Raw genomic sequence first — 18,482 nt, forward strand, 5'->3', positions numbered from 1 at the left:
CTTGAAACTAGTGTTTATGTATTTTATGGGCACACGAATTGAATAAAGTGAATTGAAATGAATATATACAAGCAATTGATGTCCCTAACCCATCTTCTATCATGAATTTTATTGTTTCAAGTGCGTAAACTGAATGCCGTCCTGCTAATAAAAGAAACTCTTTGTCCAGATATTAACTAGTTTAGTAATACTCCGTCTTCCCCGCTCCTCGTAGAACATTTCTATTCTGCGTTAACTTCGTCACGCTATAGCGCTACTATTCTCAACAAAATTGTAACCAGCTACGCAACTATTTAGACCTCAGCGGTCCTAACTTGCACGCCATTCTTCACTTCTTTCCCCCCACTAACATCTCCATCCTTCTCAGTGGTATGAGGAGCCTCCAGCTCATTCATCTGATCCTCCATACTATTCAATCCTCTAAGCTTCCACCAGAACAACTATCCACTAACAAACGCCGCAACAGCAATCCCCACATACATCCACAAGATCGTTGAATCACCAGCAATCGGGCTTAGGGCTTCATTAATCGCTGCTCTAAATGCATAAGCCAATAAGAACATGGCCTGGACAAAACTTCTCATTGATTCATGTATCAGCATTCCAGACTAGTGACACTAGCCATAATTTCTGAGATACCAATAAGAACATATGCTGGTGCTTGAACCGAAATATGAACCTTATTGCCTTGGGCCACGCCGTTGACCTCAGATGCTGAGCAGAGTGGAGACCTGTAACATGGACCGGCAGAGTATATCAAATGCTGGACGATAGCGGCGTAAGCCATTGCCAAGGAATCAATGGTAAAACCCAAGTTTGCACGATTAATTGGTGGGAATTGGATACGGGCCCTGTGAAGAAGTGGATAAATAATCCGGTCAAGAGTAGGGACAAAGACGATAATGGCAATAGGATCGAAGTTTTGCATGAGATCGTTGGGTATGCCGTGAGTATCCATTTGACCGGTTTCGCGCAGGTATTCCGTTAGCCAATGAAACTATTCAGCTATCGTAGGGAGGAGAAAACTTACCCTAGGAGACAAAGTTCGTCGAGAACTAGTTGTATACTACTCAGAAAATTGGAAACACCGCAAACACTTTGCATGCAACCAAAGCTCGCTTCAGCTCTTCAATAAAGTGGTCACCCCACGGCAGATTCGTCAAACCACCTTCTTTCTGAGCCTGCAAGGACGGCTTTGGTGCGTTCGTATTGCTGTTCTTAGCTATAATCTAGAGAGCCTTGAAAGCGTCTGTAATGATAGATCCCTTTGGTGGTCGGTCCACATATGTCTTCCTCCCCAAAACGAGGGCAACAAACCCGACGAAGAACATACAAAGACATAGTAGGTATGCACTCGAGAATGACCATGAAAGCTTATACTGCATGTAAGGTGTCGCTAGGACTGATAGTGAGCCGACATTCACTGACAAGTAGAAACCCATATAAATTCTCTGGATTGTCAACTCCGAGTCGTGAATGACTCTTTCGCCGGATGGGAGGGTCTTGACAGCCATTTTATTCCGAGTGTATTGCTCTGCGATCAATGGACTGGCGTTGGCTTTGATCCCGCCAGTTCCAAGACCGATCAGAATGATAGCACAGATAAATCCTCCCAGACCGGAACCCGCTTGAAGGCTTAAGGGGAGAGAAGTAACGAAGAGAACGATCAACCCAACGATGTAAACCATGCAGAAGTAGACAATGGTTTTGTATTTTCCGAGATATTGGTCCGCGACAATGGCTCCGAAGATTGGTGTTACTATAGAGGCATCGTTTTAGCCAAAGTAGTCTAATATGAGCCTCCCTTAGGAACCGTGGTTTACCGTAACACCAAAACTGGAAGAACGTCCCCAAATCAGTGGCACCGTGTTGACCCAACCCCAGGGCACCCGGTCCTTCTCGTCCGTTATATGGTCTTTGTATGAAGTTTTGAAACAATCCTTGACAACCGTAATATGAGAACCTTTCGCAAAGTTCAATAATGGCAACAAGCCATGCTGAAAGTGGTGGATTCTCCGCTACATATCGTCGCGTCGCCTTTTCCTCCACGGTAAGTTCGGGGTAATCTTCAGATTCTGTTTCGACTTCGACTTCTAGTTTTTCTGATTCTGGAGGAAGTAAAGCGACGTCATCTAAATGATATGATAATTAGTATCAATTCAGTGAGCAGTAATATGGTCCTGTTATCCCCATACCCGAACCCGGATTGGATGGTGTCCCGCTCGCACTTGTAGACTGGGGACAGTGCAAGTCCTCCTTAGTCCTAAAGAATCATCGTCAGAAGTCTGAATCCATACAAGGTATCCATTGTGTCTAGAACTATTCTTATTCAACGATCTGACTGAGGTGATCGGCCATACTTCTCAAGATCTATCTCCTTCTAATTCGCAGTCGGTAATTGGAGATGATACTCGGGCGATAAAGACAGATATAAAAGAATTAAATTTAACCTGTGAGATCGGAAGAACCATTCATCTTCTTCTCAGAGCATATTAATTTCGCCAGTGCCTTTGATATCCGTCATTCCGCCTTAGAAAAGAACGTGGGCGCCGGGAGCGCAGATTTTTTCTTCCAGGGCGTATTATCATTGTATTTGTTTGACTTTTTTTCTGGGGGGTGTCTCTAAGCTATCTCTACTATATTGGAATGATCTCAGTCTGCCTTCTATAAAGAACCTTTTTCCCTCATCCAATGTCTTGGATCATCTGAAGTTTATTATAGAGACAACGTTTCCCGGCCATAGTTGGGAGAGCTCATCAAATTACAACAGCAGTAAATGTGTTGTAGACGCTTTGGACTTGTTTGTGTTACCAGAGCTCAGAGACTGCAATGTTCCGCCCATTCCGGAAATCGTCCCAGAATGTGCAAGTGCGCATGTATGTGTCCAAAAAAGGTTCTTCAGGACCCAGGTTTCGGTTTTGAAGGGTAGTTTATTGAACCTCAATTGTCCGAAGAATATAAAGATAGAATGCTAATAAAAGTTTCAAAAAAGTCGTAACATCATCCAATCAGAGCTCCAGCTAACCCTTTGTCTACCCATGCAAAAACCAATCAGAATGCAATGCAACAGAAACGACCGAAAGACTCGCAAGCGTATGTCCAAATAATATAAAAAATCGCGAAACCTATTCCATCAGCTTCGCCAAACCCCTATTAACGTCTTCACTTTCACCCAGCTTTTCACACATATCCTTGACCCACTCTTTAACCCCCCACTCACACGCCATTCTTAAGAACCGAAGTATCTGGAACGTCCCTAGGAAGTTCCTTGATTGTCCGATTAGGAAAGGGCCTAGCACATGTCTGGTACCAGTAAAATCCCTAATATCATCCGTATACACTACGTTATAATACCAATTGGCGCCGATGACGGATAGAGTGAGAACTAGCGGCGAAGGTTTTATCTCCACAGTGGCGTCTTCATCCAATACTTCGGTGGGCGCCAAATCATCTGTCTGCATCATGCTACTGTTAAGATTTACAGTATTGGCGGTAGCAGACGCCGTTGTTGCACTAGCAGAAGACCAGGAGGCCAGCATGGCGGATGCGCAGAGCGTGGTCTCATATTCCGCAGCTAGAGAACTGCCAGTTTCATCTTTGACTTTGACCGGAATGAGAGGAAAAGGAATAGAATGAGTGAAGGCTGTCGGCGCACGAGTTCGACACACGGCTTCGAGGTCTTTGAGGAACTCTGCGACTACAGGATCTGTTTTGTCGAGGCCTATAGTAATGTCGACCTTAGCCGGAGTAGTGTCATATTGTCCTGTATCACTTTCGGTGGCTGAGGATATGGAGTTCTTGCGGGGTCTTGTGGTGGATGTTTGCAAGCGGGGTGGCGCCGACAATCGACCCATGTCAATTGGTAGAAGAGCCGGTTCAAGGTCAACTGTAGTCCTGATAAGGCGTTAGTGCAAGCCGGCGCTCTCGTGAAGGGTCGTGATGAACTTACGCCACCAGAACAGATACTGTAGATTCGTACGATTTGAATGCATGTTCTAATAGCAACTTTGCGTGCATCACCCATTCGGTCTCCGTACTTGATGCTACATGCAATTTCTCTGAATTTTGCACACTCCGTGTGACAAAATCCAACTCGGATCCCAAATCTCGTTCAGTCCAGTCGTCCGCAAAGCCTCCATATACGAGATCGGGAAGATAGGTAAAAGGGTCAAGTCTTTCGATGTCGTCCTAGAAAGTCTCCAATTAGTCCTAAATCGTCATCCCACTGCGCGGGGTATATCTCTACCCTAAAGCTCGTCGGAATACACCCTTGAGCAGAGCACCACCCGCTCAATCGTTTTAAGAAGCCCCCAACACCCACTCCGATCGTTCTCGTCGCCCTTGAAAACTTCCCGGCCCCCCACTACAACCCAAAAACCGAAAACTCGGTCTTGTACGATCCAAACTTTCCCTCTTCATTCTCATTAACGTATTCGGACTATGGACAACTGGAGTCGTAGGTCTTTGGGTTATTGTTTTTTCTGTAAGTTGTGCTTGAGACTTGGACTCGAGGTTAAGTCGTCCTAGACTGATTCTTGAAGCCGTCCCCTCCCGATCTCTAAGTCCCACCATGCCATGTTGGTGGTGACTAGGCCGTAAATCCTTGCTACTGCTTTTCCGACGGAGTCTATGCCTCGAACTAGTATCTCCTGGGGTGCGGTTGTCGCGGTCGGCGCGGTGTTCTTTGGCTGTAGCTCGTAGACTCTCACTTTTGCTGCTCTATAATTGAATCCAAAGGAAAAGTCCCCCAAGGAAAGATGGACACGTCAGAACGGAAACGACGGATTTATTCTTGACTTTAAAAACTCTGGTGTGATTTTTTGCATTTGCCATGTTTGCATTGCAGGAAGAGGGGCAAAACCATTGGATTGATATCGAAAGACAGTACGATAAGTGAAGTCTTTCGATGTGCGAACCCAACTGGTTGGGGTGGGAAGTGGGTATCGTTTCTCGCATTGGGCAAGACAGAAAAAAAAAAAGTCTTGGGACTTTAGATAACTATTTTTTTTGTTTTCGTTCGAAGGCGGAAGCTACCTTTGATTTTTGCAGTACCTTTCTCTTCTTTGGCACTGGCGGGATTGTCTGTGGCGGATTGTGCGATTGAACGTCGGCTTGCCAGTCTGATATTCGACGCTTGAATGAACGGGTCAGAAAGTCGGCTGTAGGAGATGGTTGTTCTCCGGCTCCGTCCATTGCGCCGCCTGTCGTGAATATATCTGCACTTCCTTTGAAATTTCCTCTGTCCGTCTGACTGATATTTGAAGGGTACCTCGGACTGTCTGGGGTATGAGCAATAGCGAGAGAATGATGTGGTTGGTCTCACGAGAGAGGATAGTGGGGAAAGAATAAGTTGCTAGAGCAGAGTCCGTGCTCTAAAATCTCTCTTCAACGAGCCCACGTTGTCTCCGTATGTAGTGTTCAGGAGCCCCGTATTAATGCGGTGAGCTGGTATCCTGTGCTGCCAACTGTTCAAGGTTTTTTTTTTTTTTTTTTTTTTTTCCTGCTTGCTTCAGATTGCCTCCCTTTGCTCGGTTATGACACCAATCTGTCGCTATTCCCGCTTCCCCGTGCCTTTTTGTTATTGCGCAATACCCGCTGCCAAACTGGAAAGGTGGAAGTGAAAAGGTTGATCTTATGCGGAATTCAGGGGCAAGGAAGGTGTATTGTATCGCGGTCGACCATTCACTGATAACAAGACATCCTCTTTCAAAGCGACCTCAAAGAGCAAATGTTGGCGGATAATTATCTGCTCCTTCTCATTATACGCGTTCTCCTGTGATCTCGTGTTACTTCACTTGTTTTCCTTTCTCATTCTTGGGGCTTGTTTGCCGGATTTGGTTGGGCTCCTTCGGTGACATTCGTTAGAGCGAAAGTTTTGCTTTTTCAAAGACAGTCTATGGCCCTGAAATTAAGATTCTCCTTCTTCAACCATCTGTTTGGCTACAAACCGCATCGACCATGCAGTGGTCATATGAACACTCGCCTCGTAGATGCATCTCGATATCTCATTCGACTCGTAGACGACAAGGAACTGCTGCATGGATCGTAGGTCTAAAAACCGAAATCGAATGCGATCGAATGCTTGCATATGCAAGAGATTTTCAGGCCGAATCGAACACGAGGGTCGGCGGGGAAATATGCCACACGTCAAACTATCTACTGACAGTTCCAGTTCTTGGATCCGAACGCGAATTGGCTTCGAATCCGGCATTCACTCCAATCGGCCAGTACGGGCTGGTTATTCGGCATTTGTTGGGTCGCGCCGGGACTTTCATATGGGCTATTAAGCGCCGACGATAAGCTGAGAGGGGTCGGTCTTAATATCGCAAACTCTTTGGGTTTTCTGCAGCTGTTAAAATCGGATCTGAAGCAAGGCCTGAAGTCAGCATTTCCAGGGTCAATCACTCTTTAACCCGACCGCTTGATGCGCCGAGATTTAATTGGGCATTTTCTATCTAAGATATCTAAGTTCGAAATTCTTTCACCAGCATAGTCACAGTCGTCCCGTCGTCGAGTATTTCCGATCGCTCCACAAGTTCATATGTCCCTTTTGCAGGCAAATAGACCGTCCAAATATACCAATACGACCCTGCCACGAAGAACACTAAAACTGTGGCAACCGCATACGTCCCATACCAGAACCTTACATCTCCCTTCCCACCCTCCGGCCGAATAAATGGTGCAACTAGAAGAGCCACACAGGTCGCAATTCTAACAACTACTGCGGCCGATGGTGCTTTATACGGTCGTTTTAAGTCCGGTTGCTTCCGACGTAGAAGTACCAACCCAATGACGACCGCCAAAGCTACAAACTGTTGTGCATACGACTGTACATCTAGAATGAAGGCATAGATGTCCGCTGGAGGTGTGAAAGTTATGATGAAGAATGCCTGAATAAAATTTATGGAAAGAGCTGCTAGCGGCGCACTAAAGGGTTTCGAAGAAGCAAAGAACTTGCTGAAGGGTATAACGCCTTGTCGGGCGACTTCCTGGTTAAGACGAGACTATCCAGAGCAATTAGGTGAAATGCAACCTCGACGAGAATGAGCTAAACTTACTTGTGAGAACAGCCCGACCATCACATTACCAGCTGTCGAAATTGCAACTGCCAGAGACAGTACTCGCCGACCGACGTTATAACCGAAAACCCTTTCGAAGAAGAGTCCGGCAATAAGCTCTCCGCTATTTCTGATGTCCTCGCCGTCAACGACAGAGAAGTACGCCATATTGACGAAAAAGTACATTAGGCACACTGTAGCAAGTGCAGCTTTTGTCGCGGTCTTCAAAGTCCGAACTGGGTTCTTGATTTCGTTCATGACATCATTTGCAGATGCAAACCCCATGTAGGCATAGGTTATTTTGAGAACAGCGGTTGACATGCTACCCCATCCCCAAATACTCCCTTCAAATAGCGAACCGTGATCATTGGTGCCATTACCTCGAGCAATGACAACCAGGGCCGTTAGAGTTATTAATCCCATCAAAATTATTTTGAGGTAGCCCAAGCCAGTTTGAATAGCGATGCCGGTACGTAAGAAACAGCCATGGATGAGAACCGTCCACGTTAGTAGGAGCAATGCGAACCCTCTGTTCGCTAGCTTGGTAGATGGGAGGCCTAGGGCGAATGTCAAGTATTCGCCAAAAACAATACAGTTGCTTGCCACTGAGTATAAGAATATGGTGTAAAAGGTGAAGAGAATGCTCGCCAAGTATTTTGGCTTCGAATAGGTGAACTCCAGATACACCTGTCAAGTGACCATTAGTTAGCACAGAGAACTCTTATCCATCCGTTGTAGTGCGTCATAAGGCGTATCATGTATACCTTATCGCCTCCACTTCTAGGCAGCATACACCCGTACTCCAAGCTAACCGTGAGAGCACATACTGCAATTGCAGCTCCAACAACCCAGAGTATTAGTGACAAACCAACACTTCCGACGGAACGATAGATACTCCCAGGCGTCGCGAAGATACCCGATCCGATGATTCTTGAGATGACCAGGCTGTAAACATGGAACCAGCCTAGATTCCTCCCAAAAATTGCAGTCTCTGGCAGCGTCCGAGAAACATTGGACGCTTCAGATGCAAAAGGATCAAGGGTGGGGGATACAGCGATGGCGGCGCCTAAAGGCCCGTCGTATGCAGCAGCTTCCCCCTCTCTGCCGTGCGGGTCTTCCTGAAGGAGTGGAACATGGTCGCCTTGTCCATCATGCGAGGACATTGTTCGAACAAAAGCGAGGCTGGTTGATGTTGGGATTAACGTTGGAAATGCATTTTGTGACCGTTCTGGAATGACAGTTAATACATCCGAGAAAACAAGTGAAACTATTTGCACTGGCTTCTAAGTTTCTTCGACTGAGCCGTCAAACGCTCCCGCTTTCTAGATCCCCCATATCACAAAATATTTCGTCCCCACCTAGATATCCACAACGAGGATGAATATATCTTTGGACCCAATTAATTCCATATATCAATTTCGTAACGTATTGAAAGAACTGCACCAGCTGGTCCACGATTTTAAAAGTCTTGACAGGTGAGGTTTCAGCCTCGAGTCGTAATTCCGATATGAGCACGCGCACAAATGTCCAAGCTTCGATTCGTGCTTCAGACCTCGCGTTTAGTCATTTCGCGGAGGTCCAAGAAGTCTCACTCACTCAGATAATATTAGGGCCCGAGAGAGAAACGGAGTGATAATATCAGAAGCCTCTGTCAAAGCGAACTTGAAGCTTTTTTCCCCCGGGATCAAACGATGCATCCAACGACTGCACACATGCATGAATTCCAGAAATGGAGGCAGGGTAAATGAAGCGATGCAAGGCTGGTGATTTCGATGCCGAACGAAGGCTCATACTCAAGATCCCGAATTCAAAGCAGTTCTTGAACTGCGGGGCTGGCTAGCACTAACTCACTCCATAGTCGCCTATTCACCTGCAGCTAAGACCCAGGGTGTACCTTCCCGCCTGTTTTGTTTCGACGTTTTCCTATTTCTCGATGATTCCTACAATTCGACTACGTAAAAGTAAATGCAAGGACCCGCTTGTTCTTCTTTTGTGATCTTCAGAGACAAGTTAACCAGCTTTTTGTCGCCTGTGGCCTAGTTTGCAAGGGCGCAAGTTACTAGGGGCGATCCGTCGGCTCCAGCTTCTTATCTTCAGCGGCATACGTATCCTATAACGAAACTGAATACCTACATTCCTCTGGAAGCTCGTGCACACCTGGAGACCCGTTTGCAAGTTACGGAGAACAGAAATCCACAGCACCCCTCCTCCCCGAGTTAACATCTCCAAAATCAAACCCCTTCGCATGTTAGTGCCCAAGCCGACAAACCTCGAGGGCAGAGCAATTTGCGCACGCGAGCCAAACCGCCAAAATGGCGACGGCGGTTATGATAGATAACGGCCTTTCACTCGGCTGGGAGACGAGCCAGTGCCAAAGCTACAAATATTTTCTCCAAATCGTTACATTCGAGCAACCAAAATTTCCGACGCCGCGGGAGCGAGGTAAAAACATCGAAAGACTGTTTTATCCAAAATCAGATGTCCAAACGGTCTTTATGCAAGATGGGGTGCTTAGAGATATCGTTTGCTGCACGACTTGTAAAGGGTGTAGGTTATTCCGAGGACCCGAGACGACCGCAGGAAATAAGTTAGAAGAGAGTCTTATTATCAATAGCATTATCGATCCGGAGCGGCCGCGGTTCATCCTACTAGCGATACTTGTGTGTATGGGGCAGTCGTATCTCATAAGGTACTTGAATCCGGAGAGGTTTTCAGACAATAACCTCGATAATATTACGAACGAGATGGTGATGCGGAGGGGACATTTGGAAGAACTTTTACCTCGGACGTTAAGTGTGGAACATTTCTGGGACCGGTTCCAGATGTTAAGACGAAGATTCGATTTGAAGACGTTTGATCAATTCGGCAAGGGAAGGCGACTGGAATTTGACGAAGAAGACATTCTACCTTTCAGTGTCGACGAAGAACATAGTTCAAGCACCTACGGAATCATCCATAGGTTTGAGATATATCCTTGCTATAACAATATCACAAGAAATGGAATCAAAGTAAGGCTGGGCTTATCGTGAGGTAGATCCTAGTAAGTGATAGTCTGCTAATCCACTAGAAACTAGGTCCCGAAGTTCGCCCGAAAAATATTACGTGCAGAAATCGCAGAAACGGATTTCCGATACGAACGCGATAACTTAGCTTTCGTTAACAGCCTAAACAACCCTAATATTATCGAAATGTTCTGCTGGTATACGAGGAAGAAGCCCGGTGATAAAAAGGAATTCACCTACGTATTTCCTTTTATGGAGGCCAGCCTGCATGACGTTCTCTCTGGCAAGCCTAACACCCCGCCAGATCTCAAAAACCACCAAACGACGTCCTTATACAATAGTCCGATGTGGCAGCAGATGGTAGACGTAACTTCAGGCCTTGTAGCGATTCACAACCCCGACCCAAATTTACTAAGGAAACAAGGACTACAACCAGCGCCAGGTGGATGGCTAGGATATCACTTCGACTTCAAGCCTAGTAACATCCTTGTAGACTCCGATGGAAAATTTCTTATAACAGATTTTGGTCTATCAGTTTTCAAGCGACGAGGGACAGACGGCACTGCCACTTCGACTAGAGGCGAAGAAAGTGAGATGTTGTACGACCCTTTAGGCACCCCGGCCTATCAACCCCCAGGTATCCAGCCTGCCCCGGGAATCCTACCCATTGGAGACGCCCCGTACGATATTCCTAGAATGCGCCGCACGTACGATGTCTGGTCGCTTGCTTGTGTGATGACTGAAGTCATTACTTACATTCTCGGCTACGACGGCGAGAAAGGCGCAGCTGCTGTTACCCGGTTCAAGGAAATGCGTATGGCAGATTCAACGCGGGATAGTTCTCCGGCATGGCATTGCAGATCAAGTGCCGCAAATAACGAACCTCGTCTGAAACCTAGTGTTGAAGACTGGTTTAAGTATATGAAAATCGTAGCGAGTACAAATGACCCATATCTCAGTACTATTTTAGACTTGCTGGAGGAAATGTTTGGGATTTATTCACGATCAAACTCGAAGGATGCCGAGCAGAGACTGAGGGCTGCAAATCAAAGAGAAAAAGAAAGACTGGAGTCGATATTCCGAGGATCTACTGGTATACCAACAGAAGAAGTCCCATTCTCAGTAGCACAATGGATCAAAGCAAGAGGGAAGGAAAATCTCATTTACGACAGCGAACTTCAGGCGAAATATATCATGTTCGTTCAGGACTACTAGTAAGTATCAAAGCCGGCCAAATTTGCCTATATCTGCTAGCTTTGGTGCTAATTAAAACCTAAAGCCATGACCATTCAAGCATTGATTCCCGAGGAGATAGACTCAAACTTCGACCTTGGGTTGAAGTACAGGCCCTGAAAGTATTCCAAAGCGAGCATACCAAGTCACGCTTCCGAGTAGTTATAACATTCAAAGAGCAGAACCGACTTGTCGCAGAGTCCGAAGGCTGTAAGTGCACTCTCTTATTTAATATTTTCTGAATCTGAGCTAACATCGCTCAACATTAATAGCCATCTATAGTACGGAACAGTTCATCCCCTTATATCACTATGAAGACCTAAATGAAGATTTCGCCAATTCTTGTGCCTTCCGAAACACCTTTGTGGATAGGCTCATCGGCTTTGAAGACTTTTCAGACTTACGTCAATTTCAAGAGGCGATTCTGGGGTACAGAATCAAATCAAATTCAGACCAGAACATCCGCTTCTGTTTCACAGACAAGGAAGACTCGAAGTGGAAATCTGAGATTGACGGCGCACGAGTTGAGATTTGGACCACACATGGTTTATTGGTAAGTTAACTTTAATGCCTCTATAGCTCTAAATAAATATGAAGTTTAACTCACTTTTCGTCGGATAACTAGAAACCACCCCAGCTATATAATGGTGGTCAAAAGGGTATTGGTCTACCGATGCTCAATCGAGCCAATAGTGGTCAAGTTTCAACATTGACTCCACCGCACACCCCTCGAGAAGGGTCGATTATCACACAAGCGTCACCTGCGCCTGGAAAGAGCCATGATTCTTCAGTGGTTATATTCCGCCCTTCTCACAGAGACATTCTGGTAATCCCTGCCCTCCAGCACAAAACACGACTGTGTGGCGGCTGTCCCGGGAATTGGAGTGATCCGAATTCAATAAGCTTTATTGTAAACCCACCGCACGACAAGTTTGCAGTGTTGAGATTCAAATCAGATTTTCTAGGGCCACGGTTAGATCTATTAGATCCAATCTCGGGCGTCCCTGGGATGCCACTTGAACTTAAGGAAGCCGTACTACGCTCTAGAGACGATGTAAACAAGAAAACTGTTTTCAATCAAACTTGCGTCAGTCTAAGATTCAAGAGTGAAAAGCGTAAGACGTCTCCTTTCATTACATAGTAGCTTCATTTCACGACCATTCTAATATAATAAATTTGTGAACAGACTGTCTCGATTTTATCAGTGCTTTCTCTAGAGCATTCCCTTGGAAACATTTGTATGAAACCGGATTTTTTAATGCATTCTTCGGTAACAACCGAAATCCAACACTGGAGGTACCGATATGAGATGAATCAATTCGTGGTTTTGAACGAATCTGATCACATTAATATTAAATCAGGCTCTCCACAGCGCCGTCCCATGAAATCAGCTTTCCCCATTTCCCAGCTACTAATCTTTGCAATTTTACTTGTTCCCGTTACCCAACCGCAGGAGTTATTTGATACCATTTGATCATGATAGCGAATTAGCAAGAATCGATATCGTTTATTCCTACAATCCATTTTGTATAACGCTTTAGCTTCTCTTTTATGTATATTTTAACATTATAATTGTTTGTAAATCTCTTTTACCCTGAGAAGACCTCAATTTCGTCATAGCCTACCTCCCTCTGATAGTACATTAATTTAATATAGATAGACGACCGATGAGTAATTCTTTGCCGAGCCGCATCTGTATAGTAGTCGCATTAATATCAGCATCGCACCCCGAGTTTTCCCGGCTGTTCCTCCTGTTTTCGCCGTCCTGATTTGCTGCATGCAGCATGCAATCCTAATATCCGTATGTTGGCCGCGCGTTGGGCGTGTGGTATCGACGCCACATTATATCAACTGCAGGATCGAGCGGCTCAGGGCTGAAATTGCGGTCAGCGTCAAAACTCAGATCCAGAGGTCTCTTCAAGCAGATACTTATAAATTTTAACAGTAGGAGAACTTCCTAATCAAGCCACCCAATTTGTTATGAAGGATTTTAATTTTACAAGAACAACATTATAGCATATTCTCTGGCACCTTTGACATCTGTGTTCGCGATACTTCATTGATCCTTTAGGTCAGCCGTTCTACGCATGAAACTCTTCTTGTGCAGAAGAGAAACTCGCTATGCATTCCAGGCTAGTTTAGAAATTCCGAACATACATGTCCCCGGCAAATACTTCCGAGTTTATTGATTCCCTTTTTTCTGTTAGCAAGGACTGTAGTTAGAGTATAAATTTAGTTACTCGCTGCCTAGAGAGATTAATCGATACCTCGATCTACCTTAAAGTTATCCAAACCAAGAACAATTACACAGCCTAAGCTATGACAATCTGGTTAAAACTTAATCGTAAACCGTAGGCATACTTCAACGGATATGTGTCAACTGTAATGTGGGTCCAAGCCTTTTTGACTTCAAGATTCTTTGATCGTGCCCAGGTTGCAGGCCAAGGGCCTTGGTCGCAAGTGCTAGCGTAGAGCAGCATGTTTCTTGAATGTCGTTATGAACCAGCCCCTGCCCGCTGTCGCACGACCAAAAGTTAGAGAAAGATAAAAGCCTCGACGGCGCTATCACCAGGCAGCACTCGGTGGATCTCTGAGCACGACTCCCAAACCTTTAAGTATTAAGCCGGTGATCGTTGAACGCAAGAAAACGTGGGGTTTCAAGCCAGGCTACTGACATTTCTCGCCTAAGTTTCCCCACTTTCGTGAGGCTGCACCATGCAGCTACAACTACACAACAACCTTTGGCAAATTCCGTCTTTTAGCTAGCTTGAGTTTTGAAGCCTAGAAAGGGATTCTATAGGCTGATATCATACTTGAAGAAAGAGGTGGACCTCATGACCTTGGGCATCTTGTACATAGCATCAAAATGTGGTGGCGTTTGCGTTTTTAGGCTTCCAAGCCTAGACCTGCAGCTGCAGTTAGATATGGTGGAGCTTGATCCCTCAATTCGCGAAATCTTGGAGCCTTCTTTAGCACAAGCTTTTGGCTGCATAAAAAATGAGGCTCAAAATTTTCGGGTTGAAGGTTCAATTTCAAGGCGAGAGGTCTGTTCAGCGAAAAGTGGACCAGGCACACGTATATATGGCTTATTAATACCGTGAACCGGAATCCGCATGCGCGCCCGCGCCCAATGTCTCTATCAAAGTGCTCGGCTGAGAATAATTGAGTACACCTGCAGCCTAGTATAAAGGGTTCAGCTGTCTGCTTTTGAGTCCTTTGGCGTATGGAATGAAAATAATTGTTCCTTGTAGTTTAAACCCTTCACAAACCGCATACTCGGAGCTAGCTTCGCGCATCAATCCTATCGGCCCGCGTGCTCATAACGATACCGTGGAGAAGTTTCGAAGGCCCTATTGCAGTGTAGTCCATTTATTGATTGATATATTTCCTTTCTTGTGAGAAGCCTGGGCTTCGATTGGAAGCACCAGCTAGAATCATAGCATTATTTTAAGGCCGTATTCACAATATTGACAGAAACTAATATACCTAGTCGGATCGATCGATCAATCGAGTCAGAGCTCGGGATCATTTTGGGCACCATGGCGCAGGCATTTGGAGATATTTCGGGCTTCTCTGAAGATGAAAATGGATTAGGTCGTCCTAGACTACGCCCTCGCCGTGGGGCATCAGTGAGATCGGCTACGTCGTCCGGCCCCGAAAGACCTCGAAGATCCTCAGTACATTCTTCAAACTTCGTATCCAATGAACTCCCTCCGATAGCTCCAAGCCCCGTATCATATACGGAAACACAGGCTGCAGAGCCAGCAACAGCCAGATCTTTGGCCAACCTAATTCCGCCTATAGTCGAGGCACCACAGATTACGCCTGTATCCCAGATATCCCAGGCGCCGCAAAGTCTCAATGAGGCTAGATATTCGATATCAAATCATAGCCAGATAGAAAATCGGCGGGCTTCTGTGGTTTCTGGGGAACCCAACTCAGGATCGAGTCCTGCCGAGTCTCAGCCCATACGCCGTACAGCGGATCCAGCAGAACGAGGAACCCGAGAGAAGCCTCCGATGCTGAAAAGACAGGAGCGAACCCCTGGTATTCGGCCAGGAAGTGCTGGTTCAACCTCGCAAGGGTCATTGCAAAAACCTGACATGGATGCGCTGATTGTTGGAGGCCGTCCAGCAAGGAAGCTAGGGACAATAGAAGTTGCTTCACTTATTATAAACAAGATGGTATGTGGAAACTGAAATTATTCGCATCCCGGTTTTTCTAACTAATGCCGTGGGCATAGATTGGAAGTGGGATTGTAACCGGGCCCGCCCAGGTCCTTCTATACACTGGGCGGAAGGACTATGCGTTGCTCCTCTGGGGGCTAGGGTTTCTCTATACCCTAGTTTCTGTAGTCATATTCGTAGAATTTGGCTACAAGTTTAGAGTAACTGGTGGGGAGTTAGTTTATGTAAGTTTAATCTTACAGGACTCGCCTTACCAATCTTCACACTAATCAATGCCTTCCCTTCTCGTAGCTTGACGAGATATTCAAAAAGCCAAAACTTCTATTTGTGACAATTTTTGCCGGACAGTTTATTCTATTCTGGAACACAGCAACAAACTGTGCTCAAGCAGCTCGTCAAATTATTGCCTGTGCAGACAAGTCGCTAAACACGGACAATGTCTACGAGGGTCAAGATACTCGGCTTATAGCTTTCATTGCAATTGTCATATCGTCCGCCGTCTGCCTTCTCCACTACTTTTCTACGGCAGCTGGAAGAGTAACAAATGTCGGATTCGCCGTTTTCAAGGTCGTTATGCTCCTCATCCTTCTTGGGCGCGGCGCTTGGTTTTCAGAGTCGTTTAAAGGAGGTGGGGATTGGAGTTCTCAACCGAATCCAATTGAATGGAAATCTTTCACATACGCTACATTCATCGTCCTATTTGCCTTCCAAGGTTGGGAAAATGCTTCATTCGTGGCCGGCGAAGTCGACGTTGCGAAAACAAGAGCTCTGAGGAATGGATACTACATTGCCGTGTTGCTTGTTGGATTTCTATATCTCTTTGTCAATGTTGCTTTCCTCACAGCTTTCGATTTCGTTGTAGGGGGTACTCCAGACGGAATTGCAGCTATCCTAAGAAGTGGTAAGGTCCCAATAGAGGTCCTCGCCAGTAACGGCTATGCAGCTCGATATTGGGGCAGTACCCCTGGCGCAGTAAGAACATGGACTGTGCTCCTGACCCTATCTATTCTCGGAAACGTCCTAGTTGTGACCTATACATGCGGTCGAGGTAAGTGAAATGTCTCCAGAGGTACCAGTACAAATGTCATTGTAACGGTACAAGTTCTGATAACCTCAAAGTCAAGCAGATGATTGGCCAGGCGTATGTTTTCCCCTGGTCTCGACTATGGGCGCGGGAATCAAGGTTTAACACCCCGTCTGGAGGACTTCTTCTCCACTGGGTCTGTACCTGCATCCTCATTCTCATTGCAGTCAGAATTCCGAATTCGAAGGGAATTCAGCTTCCAGGATCTCTGCAAGCCTATTCACATGCGGCTGTTGCTCGTAAGTAGAATTCATAATAGCGTGACTAGATGCTCCGGCTCGGACTATAGCTAACCCACATTCTCTATCAGTTGCGGTCACGGTTGCGTTTTGCTTCTTTACAGCGCCACTAGTAGATGGTCAAGAAACTTACCAATGGTCTTGGTTGAAATTCAAACGAATTTCCTGGCCAATAACAGCTGTTTCTATTCTAATGAACCTTACCATGATCTGTCTTCCTATTAAGTCCGCCGTCCCAGACTCCTCCGTTCCCGGCTGGGTCTTTGCCGCAAGCTGTTTCTTAGCGGTTATAAGCAGTATATTGTATTACTTCATTCTTTTCCCAGTTGAGGATTACATGGAGTCATCCAACAGATGGAAAAAGTGGAGCATTCTGAGGCTGGTTGGAGTCAGCTGGAGTATTCGTCTCGTTGAAGAAGACATATATAACGAAAGATGGGAAAGATTCCAAAGAACCTCCAGACATTTTGAGGGTTCGACCTCCAAAGTGGGGTATCAAGACGAACAGATAAAGCAGTTTGGCGAACGGAAAATGGTTTACTATACGGTAAGTGAAACCCCCAAAGCTGCGGAGGTGTTGAACCCAGGATTACAAGAAAAAATTATGTCAAGCTAACATAATATACTTCACTATGCAGCTCGACCCAGTCATGGTTGGTAATCAGGCGCATCAGCCGAGCACCAGCAGGAGGTTGGTGTTCTGGTTTTTCGGTGGAAGCTTCAATAATAAGACCTACAAGAGCCCTTGGACTGAGTGGGCCCTAAAAAGGCCAAAGTTCCAAGGCGCAAATTTTCTCTCCATATTTAGACAGAAGGAATCTGTGCCATCCGGTCTGAGTATGCAGGATGTTCAGTAACCAAGCTGATTTCGCTCAGGATTCGTGGGAGACTTATATCTCTCATGGAAAAGCTCCCTACCCAATTTACATCCCTAACACATGAAGTTTTCCACGATTTCCCATGATGATTATTTAGAATTGTACATAGATTGTTCTCACTAGTAATGTGATATCCAGACTTCATGAATGTTAATTAATTTGAAAATATCATTTACTCGACATCGATGTCGACGCCTTAGTTCCTAGATATCGTAATATCCAAGGTGTGCTACGAGGGCTTTTGGCCGACTTAGAGCTGAATCTACACTTCCGAGGCTTTACAATTTTGCGGCCTCAGCTCGTTAAAAAACACCTTCGACAACTTAACTACGGTAGATAAGCAACTACAGGTACGTAGACGCATGCGGGTAATTCAAAGGTCTTTTACATAGCCTGGTCAGCCGGACTGTTTCTCGTAGAATTGACCTTATTTGGGCAGAAATCTACCATAGACCCATAGACGCATAAACGATGGCAAGGCATTTGGGCCTATCACATCTAGCGATATTCTGATTACAAATTCTACTATGAATAAGGCAGGAAATCTTTCTAGCCTAGATGGAGATAGCTTGTTTTTTTTTTTAATTCTCAATTTGTTTGAGATCTTTGAGATTGTAGATAGTTCTGAACTAAGTACAAACTCGAATGCTAGGTACATGCAAATCCAATACGGTTAAGCCAAAATGCATTCAGTCGTAAGGAGCGTAAGTAGCTGGTAATCGTCATAAAATCATTAAATGACAATGACAAATGAACAAGAGATTATTTACTCTCTGAGGTATTTGGGTATATCAAGATGAG

General features: G+C 45.5%; 6 protein-coding genes across 6 annotated transcripts; 2 read left to right on the forward strand and 4 right to left on the reverse strand.

Annotated features, from left to right (window-relative positions):
* Window positions 1-293: 293 nt before the first annotated feature.
* DFL_008114 (uncharacterized protein) lies at window positions 294-958 on the reverse strand (the record flags this gene model as incomplete). Its single annotated transcript, XM_067637801.1, has 3 exons — window positions 294-408; window positions 481-608; window positions 680-958. 3 exons carry the CDS (start codon window positions 956-958, stop codon window positions 294-296), a joined length of 522 nt encoding a protein of 173 aa, XP_067485753.1.
* A 271-nt stretch (window positions 959-1,229) lies between these two features.
* Window positions 1,230-2,308, reverse strand: DFL_008115 (uncharacterized protein; the record flags this gene model as incomplete). Its single annotated transcript, XM_067637802.1, has 4 exons — window positions 1,230-1,759; window positions 1,824-2,132; window positions 2,196-2,227; window positions 2,298-2,308. 4 exons carry the CDS (start codon window positions 2,306-2,308, stop codon window positions 1,230-1,232), a joined length of 882 nt encoding a protein of 293 aa, XP_067485754.1.
* An 817-nt stretch (window positions 2,309-3,125) lies between these two features.
* On the reverse strand, window positions 3,126-5,193 carry DFL_008116 (uncharacterized protein; the record flags this gene model as incomplete). The annotated part of the gene is made up of 5 exons (XM_067637803.1): window positions 3,126-3,894; window positions 3,950-4,188; window positions 4,247-4,363; window positions 4,570-4,719; window positions 5,035-5,193. The coding sequence occupies 5 exons, from the start codon at window positions 5,191-5,193 to the stop codon at window positions 3,126-3,128; spliced, it is 1,434 nt and encodes a 477-aa protein (XP_067485755.1).
* Window positions 5,194-6,464: 1,271 nt separating this feature from the next.
* DFL_008117 (uncharacterized protein) lies at window positions 6,465-8,221 on the reverse strand (the record flags this gene model as incomplete). Its single annotated transcript, XM_067637804.1, has 3 exons — window positions 6,465-7,004; window positions 7,059-7,745; window positions 7,823-8,221. The coding sequence occupies 3 exons, from the start codon at window positions 8,219-8,221 to the stop codon at window positions 6,465-6,467; spliced, it is 1,626 nt and encodes a 541-aa protein (XP_067485756.1).
* A 1,339-nt stretch (window positions 8,222-9,560) lies between these two features.
* Window positions 9,561-12,678, forward strand: DFL_008118 (uncharacterized protein; the record flags this gene model as incomplete). Its single annotated transcript, XM_067637805.1, has 9 exons — window positions 9,561-9,605; window positions 9,673-9,747; window positions 9,881-10,066; window positions 10,133-11,274; window positions 11,340-11,503; window positions 11,566-11,846; window positions 11,919-12,408; window positions 12,480-12,589; window positions 12,655-12,678. The coding sequence occupies 9 exons, from the start codon at window positions 9,561-9,563 to the stop codon at window positions 12,676-12,678; spliced, it is 2,517 nt and encodes an 838-aa protein (XP_067485757.1).
* Window positions 12,679-14,832: 2,154 nt separating this feature from the next.
* On the forward strand, window positions 14,833-17,660 carry DFL_008119 (uncharacterized protein; the record flags this gene model as incomplete). The annotated part of the gene is made up of 6 exons (XM_067637806.1): window positions 14,833-15,477; window positions 15,537-15,704; window positions 15,772-16,528; window positions 16,600-16,803; window positions 16,875-17,350; window positions 17,442-17,660. The coding sequence occupies 6 exons, from the start codon at window positions 14,833-14,835 to the stop codon at window positions 17,658-17,660; spliced, it is 2,469 nt and encodes an 822-aa protein (XP_067485758.1).
* Between the last annotated feature and the right edge of the window lie 822 nt (window positions 17,661-18,482).

The sequence above is a fragment of the Arthrobotrys flagrans genome, assembly GCF_004000055.1.
Source record: "Arthrobotrys flagrans strain CBS H-5679 chromosome Unknown unitig_1, whole genome shotgun sequence".
Lineage (NCBI taxonomy): Eukaryota > Fungi > Ascomycota > Orbiliomycetes > Orbiliales > Orbiliaceae > Arthrobotrys > Arthrobotrys flagrans.